Source organism: Sapajus apella, unplaced genomic scaffold (genome assembly GCF_009761245.1).
Source record: "Sapajus apella isolate SASKATOON/1434 unplaced genomic scaffold, GSC_monkey_1.0 scaffold13, whole genome shotgun sequence".
In the NCBI taxonomy this organism is placed as follows: Eukaryota; Metazoa; Chordata; class Mammalia; order Primates; family Cebidae; genus Sapajus; species Sapajus apella.
The window spans coordinates 27,611,797-27,620,993 of NW_022436953.1; the positions used below are offsets into that span (position 1 = coordinate 27,611,797).

The 9,197-nt window shown below is 49.7% G+C and overlaps 1 protein-coding gene across 2 annotated transcripts in view; it reads left to right on the plus strand.

Annotated features, from left to right (window-relative positions):
• Positions 1-9,197, plus strand: part of LHPP (phospholysine phosphohistidine inorganic pyrophosphate phosphatase) — a 145,389-nt gene that overhangs the window by 18,693 nt on the left and 117,499 nt on the right. For both annotated transcript variants that reach the window (XM_032281944.1, XM_032281943.1), the window contains exons 2-3: positions 3,480-3,667; positions 7,624-7,777. In XM_032281944.1, the coding sequence (XP_032137835.1) occupies positions 3,480-3,667; positions 7,624-7,777 (342 nt within the window). The remainder of the gene's footprint in view (positions 1-3,479; positions 3,668-7,623; positions 7,778-9,197) is intronic.

Here is a 9,197-nt window from a genome sequence, read left to right on the forward strand (position 1 = left end):
GAAAGGAATGAATCACCTGTGCTATTGAAGAAGACGCTGCCAGCCTGTCATCTGCATTCACTATGTGGTCAGTAGATGCAAGCCGCCTAAATTGCACCCGTCAGCTCCAGGGCTGGGGGTCTGGAGGCTCATTTCAGTGCAAAAACATGTGTTTTCACCACCGAAGCCTGTCTGTTTCTGTTGGGGGTTGTGAGGAGGCTGCAAGCTCAGGACACCCTGAGGGAAGTAGTGAGTGAGGGCATTTAGACTTCTCCATCAGTCAGTCATTCAGCAACTGTTTCTGGGGGATTGTGGCTTGCCAAGTCCTGTGGGAAGCCATGGGGATGCCTTGGAGACCTGAACAGATTCATCCCTGAACTCATGGAATTTATAGGCCAGGAAGAAAGGAAACAAATGCATAAATCAGATGATTGGAGACTGTGGTTCGTGTTACAAAGAAAAACTGTGACAGAGACAGGACGGGGGCAACGTTACACAGGATGGCGGGAAGAGGGGACATTGTCCTGAGTCCTGCCACCTTTTCCCAGTTGCCGTCACCGCCGCTGCCACTTGGGGCTGTATTTGGGGCCCTCCCACAGTAGTGGGGAATCGTGCCTGGCTTACCTGCCTTCTTTTTTTTTTTTTTTTGAGACAGAGTCTCACTCTGTCACCCCGACTGGAGTGCAGTGACGTGGTCTCAGCTCACTGCGACCTCCACCTCCCAGGTTTAAGCAATTCTCCTGCTTTAGCCTCCCGAGTAACTAGGACTAGAGATGCCAGCCACCATACCTGGCTAATTTTTTTGTATTTTTAAAAGAGGCAGGGTTTTTCCATGTTTACCAGACTGGTCTCGAACTCCTGGCTTCAAGTGATCCACCCACCTCAGCCTCCCAAAGTGCTCAGATTACAGACGTGAGCCACCGTGCCCCGCCTCATCTGCCCTCTCAGTGGTCCTCCACTCCAGTCTCATTTTCTGGCTGTCCCATCCACATACCCCATGCTGCTCGAGCTCTTTCTGTCTGAGAGGATGGGGCCAGTGCGTACCTGCCTGTTCACAAGGTGGGTGCCCTTCCCACCACCCGGCCTGCCCGTTCCTGCCATCTCCTTGTCTGTCGCTCAGATCTCCAGGCTGAATCCTCCAATCTTTAAGACCCCGCACTGGGCTGTGTCCTTTCCCCACCACGTGGGAGAGCTCCAGGAGCGCAGATTTCCGGTGTCTGACTCCACTCTAAGGAGGTATCAGCTCTGTCTCCAAAGTCTCAGACTGAAGGGGAGGAACAGAAAGCTCTTGACATTTCTGGGATTCAGCTCCCTCACCCATAACATGGGATAAATCACATTCACACTGGGTTGAGCTTGAGTTGAATTTTTGGCTGGGTTTCACTTGCTCAAACAGAAGTTGATTTCAAGCCGTAGTTCTAGGAACTGGGCTGACTCTATGTGTATTCCTTTCATTGGGGCCACATCTGTAAACAAAACTTGAGCACACACCTCCTCTCTGTGTATTTTCTATACATTTTAAATTACACGTTTAATACTGCATTACTGTATTGCTTAGATTATAAAAAATGTGCAACTTAGCCAGGTGCGGTGGCTCACGCCTGTAATCCCAGCACTTTGGGAGGCTGAGGCGGGCGGATCACGAGGTCAGGAGTTCGAGACCAGCCTGACCAACGTGGTAAAACCCCATCTCTTAAAAAACATAAAAAATATGCAACTTGAAAGAATGGGTGAAGAGTCAAGATGTCTGCATCTTCAGAGATCAGTGAAATGTATTTGTTTAGGGACCTGTCTGAGAACAGTGCTAGATGCAATTAGCATTGTTGGTTAATTTTACTAGGGTTTCTTTAAAGTGCCTCCTGGCCCTCGGACTTGAAGCTGGATGTCTTTTCCAAGAGTCCACACTGCAGCATGATGCAGATGTCAAGTATGACCACTGCCTTGTTGGGGCCAGTTTGTCCAGGGAGTGCTCTGTGATCTGGGTGAGGGAGCCAGGTCCTCCTTGTCACCCTCGCCCTAGGTCTGAGTGACCCAACCCATCCTCCTCTGCAGGTTCCTATAACACGCTGGGGTCCCTTCCTGGTGGGTGCCAGGCCCTCTAGCCTCCTCTCCCAGCACAGAAACACCAGACCCTGACCTTCCTAGCCCAGCTTGTCACCCTCTGCTCACCCTGTTTATATTCTGCATGGTGCGTCTCTCTTCTCAGTCACAACTTGCCCTTCCTTTGCGGGGACTTTTGTTTGTGCCCACCTCACACTGCACCCTGGATGGTGTCCTGGAGATCAGGACCCTGTCCATGCTCACGGCTACAGCGCTGTGTACCAGGCCTGTGCCAGGCATGTCGTAGGCGCTCAGTGACCATTTATAGAAGGGTGGGTGTTGTCTCATTTGGTGCATTCTGAAAACTTGCCCCGGTGCAGCCCAGATTCGTGGGTCTCCTGTGAAGACAGGAGGGAAGAAGCTCGGTGCCACCGGCCATTGGCAGCATCTCAGGTTCACGAGGCCTCCAGGCTGGGTTTGGGCAGGGTCTATGTCCTGTCTGTCTGTTCTGGAAGTGTCCCTGATGACTTTGGCAAACCTTTCTCCATGGATAGTGATGAGAAGACAAACCTTGCCTCGGGCCCTATGCCTTTGTACTTTTTGGGAAATATGGATCCAGAGTTAGTAAAGTGCAGCTCACTTGCAGTGGAATTACTAAGTGTGGTGGAAGAGACAGAGAAATAGCTGTGGACACTCAGAGCTGAGTGAGGATTGAGCCTGGCTAAATCACATTCATAGCCTGGCTAGAGATTGTGGAGAGGAGGCATTGCGTGGATCTCAGGGGCTGGGGAGAAGTGGCATAGGTGGGCCCGGCATGGTGGCTCATGCCTGGAATCTCAGCACTTTGAGAGACCAAGGCGGGTGGATCACCTGAGGTCAGGAGTTCGAACTAACCTGGCCAACATGGTGAAACCCTGTCTCTACTAAAAATACAAAAAGTTATCCAAGTGTGGTGGCAAGCGCCTGTAATCCCAGCTATTCCGGAGGCTGAGACAGGAGAATCATTTGAATCTGGGAGGTGGAGGTTGCAGTGAACTGGGATTGTGCCACTACATTCAGCCTGGGTGACAAGAACAAGACTCCTTCTCAAAAATAATTAAAAAAAAATAAAGAAGTGGCCCAGATGGAGAGGCGGGGGGACAGAACTGCATCCCAGGCAGGGGGAGAGGCACTGCAAAGGGAGGTCAGGTGGGGAACCTCAGGAAGCCTCAGGTGTATAAAGTCCAGTGAGGATGGAAAAGGGTTGTCAGGGCGTGGTCTGGGGTCCTCTGAGAAGGGGTCTGCTACAGCCCAGAAATCCCAGTGTGCACACACCCGGGGTCAGCCAGGGCCCCCCGGGCTCACAGTGGCCTGGCCTACTCTGGGCTTTGCTGGCTGCCTTTGGAGAAGCACCGCTCAGCCTCCTTCAGAGGCCCCACCCTCCCGTGCTGACTCCCCGGCCCTGTGTCTCCCTGCCGCAGACTGAAGCGCTCCCAGCTGAAGATCAGGTTCTGCACCAACGAGTCGCAGAAGTCGCGGGCAGAGCTGGTGGGGCAGCTTCGACGGCTGGGATTTGACATCTCTGAGGGGGAGGTGACCGCCCCGGCACCGGCAGCCTGCCAGATCCTGAAGGAGCGAGGCCTGCGACCGCACCTGCTCATCCACGACGGTAGGCCTGCCGGGCGCCAGGACCTCACGGGGGTGAAAGCTCCCACTTCCCAGGGTGGGGGCTGTGCAGAGGGCCTCTGTCACTGGGCTGGACCACTGAGAAGGACATAGAGGTAACACCTGGTTCCTGCCACCAATGCTCATGGGTGGAGGGGTGGAAACCTCATGGGACTTTCTGCTGGGGGCAAGTTAGGACCCAGCCCTGTCCATGCCTTGGCCTCATACCAGAGGGTCCTTAGGGCAGGTTCCAGATGGCTCCTGGGAGGAAAACCCTAAGCTGTTTTTCCTGATCTAGGATGGACCAAGGGTCCTGGGAATTTTTCAAGGGGGCGGAGTTCTGGCTCCCGTTGAGAAAGAGACAGAGAGAGAATATAAATGAGAAGCTGCATTGAGCTCCATAGCTTCTGATGTTCTAATGTCTGGCACTATAGCCTTGAACTATGTGAAAACAGTCCTGCTCTTTGGAACAGTTTGGAAACGGCCGTAAGAACAAGATTTGCATCCTGATTTTAGTCTGACTGTGAGAACAGAGCCCGTCTGATCCTCAGTGGGGAGTTTTTTTTTTTTTTTTGGAACGAAGCAGAAGGAACAATATTATCTGGTGCCTTCTGAATATTTAAAAAGAGGAGACATTAGCAATTCCAGACACTTCTCCATTGGTCCACTGTGCCCTCTTCCTTCCTGCTCACTTGATATTCTTATTTTTACAAACCACTAGGCAGAGGCAAGCGTGCTTTTTGCCTTTCCAGGGCAAGGTGGGGGCTCTCAAGAAGTGGCAGGTGCTCCCTGGAAAGCCCAAATGTCAACTTCATAGCCCTGGGGCTGGTTAAAGGTGACACGCCTGGCCTTTGGAAATCATGTTTCTCAAAATTCTTTCTCTGTAATCTAGGATCTCTGCTAGTGTCTTTAGAACATGGTCTTCAAAGAAAGAAGATTTAGGACAAATTATCTTCCCCCAGCCTCCAGAAAAGGGTTGCTGGACATGGGAGTGGAGCTGAAGAAGCCGGCAGGAGAGGGAGGGGGCATCTGCTTGGAGGGTGGCCTTGGCCAGTGAATCAGACAAGCAGACGGCACAGCTGGGAGGCTGGAGGGAGGACGTCCTTCCTCAGCTCTAATCCCGCTCTGTGTTTTCAATAACTACACCTGTGTTTTCAGACTTGGAATTTCTTTTGAATCATTGATGGATTTTCTGTCTAACATTTTGTGAAAAATTTCAAGCATACAGCAAAGTTCAAAGAATTTTTACTTGGAATAGTTTTTTCTTTGAGATAGAGTCTCACTGTCACCCAGGCTGGAGCGCAGCAGTGGTATGATCTTGGCTCCCTGTGACCTCTGCTTCCTGGGTTCAAGCGATTCTCCTGCCTCAGCCTCCCACATAGCTGGGTTTACAGGTATGCGCCATCACACCTGACTAATTTTTGTATTTTTAGTAGAGACGGAGTTTCCCCTTGTTGGCCAGGCTGGTTTTGAACTCCTGACCCCAGGTGATCCACCCCCCTTGGCCCCACAAAGTACCGGGATTACAGGCGTGAGCCACAGTGCCTGGCCTTACTTGGCATAGTTTTATACCCTTCACGTAAATTGTCAATGATATTTTTTGATGTTTTCTTCACTTTGTATCCATCCATCTTCTATCTATCCATGTTATTATTTAGAGGCATTTCAGAGTAAAATGCAGACATAGGTATACACCCCTAAACTCTTCAGCATAAACAATGAAATGTACAAACCTCAAGGGTACTTTTGCTGAGTTTTGACAAATGCCTGCACCCGTGGAACCCAACCCCAGCAACATCTGGACCATCACCGTCACTGACAGCTCTGACAGCTGCTTCATGCCTTCCCGGGTGGTCTCCACCCCTTGCCTCCTTGGAGGCAACCACTGTTTTGATTTTTTCCATTATAAATAAGTTATCCTATTCTAGAATCTTATGTAAATAGGATCATACAGTATAGAATTGTGTTGGGGCCTCCAGTGCCACCCCCAGGCTGAGTGATTCATTAGAAGGACTCACAGAACTCAGAAAAGCTGTTACACTCACAGTTAGATGTATTATCGTGAAAGAATAAAGATTAAATTCAGCAAAGAGAGGAGGCACATGGGCCAGAGCCTAGGAGAAGCCAGGCGTGAGCTTCCAGTTGTCCCTTCAACTTGGAATCCTACTGGGGCACGCTTGATTCTTCCAGCAATGATGTGTGACAACCTGGGAAGTGTTGGCCACCAGGGATGCTCACGGGAGCCTCAGTGTCCAGGGTTTTCGTGTAGGCATTAGCACCTGCGTGACTGACCTTAGTGACTCAGTCTCCAGCCCTCCAGGGTCCAAACTGGTACAGCTTGGCCAGGGCCTCAGGCATGCAGAAACAAGCATTCACTGCAAGCCAAGCTGTTAGCACCCAGGGCCCACAGCCTTGGGCATACAAAACACGTTTTACCAGGTAGGACATTGTGAGGGCTCAGGGGTTATCTCCTGGGAGCCAGTCCTGAAGACAAGCCTGTTTTGGAATGTGTAGGGTTTGAGCAGCAGTCCTGGTGAGTTAACCCTTTTCTTCACAGTAGTCTTTCGTGTAAGGGTTCTTTTACCCAACATCATGTTTTTGAGACTCATCCATATTGTTGCATGTATCGGCAGTGTTGTTCATTTTTATCGCAGAGTAGTATTCCATTGAGTGAAGAGACTGCAGTTTATCCATTCACATGTTGTTGATACCTGGATTGTTATCAGTTTTAGTCTATGACGAACAAATGTGCTATGAACATTCTTACACAGTTCTTTTGGGCAAATACCTAGCAGCCAAAATACTGGGTCATAGGGTACGTGTATGTTCACCTTTATAAAATACTGCCAGACCTTTTTTCCAGATGGGGTTGTACTATTTTACACTTTCTCCATCCATTGCAGCTGTCCAGTATCCTCACCAGCCCTTGGTGTTATCAGTCTTTTTAATTCTCACCATTCTGGTGGGTATGAAATGGTATCTCATTGTGTATTTGTTTCTCTTTTTTTTTTTTGAGACAGAGTCTCACCCTGTTGCCCAGGATGGAGTGCAGTGGTGCAATCTCAGCCCACTGCAACTTCCGCCTCCCGGGTTCAAGTGATTCTCCTGCCACAGCCTCCCGAGTAGCTGGGATAACAGGTGCTTGCCACCACACCCAGCTAGTTTTTATATTTTTAGTAGAGATGGGGTTTCACCGTGTTGGCCAGGCTGGTCTTGAACTACTGACCTCAGGTGATCTGCTCGCCTCAGCCTCCCAAAATGCTGGGATTACAGGCGTGAGCCACTGCGCGTCAGTTTCTTTTTAATTTAGAAAGGTCAACATCTAATCCTAAGAGAGATGACAGCATGTTTCTTCTAGGACCTGAAGACACAAAGCCAATGATTTGATCAATCCTTGTAAATTTTCCTATTTTAATTTAAAATGGGGAGGGCAAAGGAGAAGGAGGAAGAGAGTTTTCTAAGGGAGTTGGTGAACAGGGCCTGTGGGGATGGAATCCTGCTCCTTTTCTTCAGGACATATGTGTGGGGTCACCTGAAATGTGTCAAGGGTTCTTACAGTTTGGGACCAGTAGTGCCAGCCCTCCAAGGCTTGCAAGCAGCCCCATTTCCTGCTGCTGCGGGTCTGTGTCTTCTGAGATTTCCCTTCTTAGTTGCAAAGCTGTGGGTTTCCTGCCTGTGGTCGTGAACTCAGGAGGCTCCTGGGCTGATTTGTTGGGATGGAGGGTCCTGGGGGTGGGTCCACCTTTCTCCTCACATGCTCTCGGTGAGGAACCGAAGTCCTTCCTCTGTGAAATGGGAATAACACCCTCCTGTGTCCACCTCCCATGGTAGCTGTAGGATCAGAAAGAAATGCATCTGAGAAAGGGGAGGACATGCAAACGGCGTTCCTGGTAGGAGATGGGGAGGTAGGCCATGTTCTCCCGAGGCTGAGTCACTCAGTCACACACTCTTTCTCTCCAGGAGTCCGCTCAGAATTTGATCAGATCGACACATCCAACCCAAACTGTGTGGTAATCGCAGATGCAGGAGAAAGCTTTTCTTATCAAAACATGAATAGCGCCTTCCAGGTGCTCATGGAGCTGGAGAGTCCTGTGCTCATATCACTGGGAAAAGGGTAAGTTGGCTCTAGGGAGAGTCACTTCTCATTGCTTTGCCCATGCCAGTCTCTGGCTTGTGGAATCAGGCAGAGAAGGAGGCAGAAGGGGGTGTGGGGGGAGCACCGGTGACCTTCGTTGCCCTCCCTCCCTTTTCCATGCTTTCTCTCTTCATTTCTTTATTCCTCTCCTTTAATCATTTCTTTAGGGAATAGGAACACTCCGTCTTCAGGAGCTGGTTGATCAAGCTTCCATATGCAGTCTAGACTAGAAAGGCGCATCATTGCAGGTGGAGACCCCTGGAGACCTCAGAGGCCAAGTGTTGATTGTCCCAAGTTTAGAGTAAAGAAGGAGAAGATATATTTGCGTTGAATGTAGCAGGGTGTTGGAGGATGCTCTCAGGGGTTACCTAATTAGTGAGAAGCAGGCTTGCGGCCCCATTGGCTCCAGTCTGAGTAGCCACAGTCAGTGTCTGGCCACAGATCCCTGCCTTTGTAAAGTTGTGATTTTGTGATCTGTGTTTTGTCTGGTCCTCCAGCACGTGCCCTGCCATCTCTTAAACTAAAGTGTTGGTTATTTTTAACGTTTTTCTTATACTGAGATAGCACATGTTCATTGAAGAAAAATTAGACAATACAGATGAGCAGAAGAAGAAACCAGAAAGTATATTTAGTCCCACTGCACGAGGAGAACACCTGTCACTATTCTGGTGTATGTCCTTGCAAGTGGTTTCCTGTGCGAATACTCCATCACGGATGGGGGTTTTCACAACACTGGTGTCACACTTGACCTTGTTTTGTCACCTGTTTTTTATTGTTCACCAAACAATATTTGTGAATGACTTAGCATGCAGAAAATGAGCATGTCTTGGGGCGTGGTTATCTATTGTGTGGCTATCTTATAATTTTTATTTATTTATTTAGAGACAGTGTCTCGCACTGTCGCCCAAGCAGCAGTGCAGTGGTGCGATGTTGGCTTGCTGCAACCTCCACCTCCCAGGTTCAAGCGATTCTCCTGTCTTAGCCTCCTGAGTAGCTGGGACTACAGGTGTGCACCACCACACCAGGCTAATTTTTGTATTTTTAGTAGACATGGGATTTCACCATGTTGGCCAGGATGGTCTTGATCTTCTGACCTCATGATCTACCAGCCTCAACCTCCCAAACTGCTGGGATTACAGGTGTAAGCCACCACACCCAGCCTCTTATAATTTTTTTTTCTTTTTTTTCTGGTTATAAGTTTATTCAATGCAAAATAACCCTCTCCAATTGTACTGAGGTGGCTAACCACGTCCATGACCAAATACGCCTCTAAACTGGAATTCAGTTGCTGACCCAGCCCCAGCCCCAGTTTTCTCATCAGCACCAGGAGACACAGCCCTCCATCTGTGGGTGTCTCTCCCCGTCTGTGGGTGTCTCTCCCCGTCTGTGGGTGTCTCTC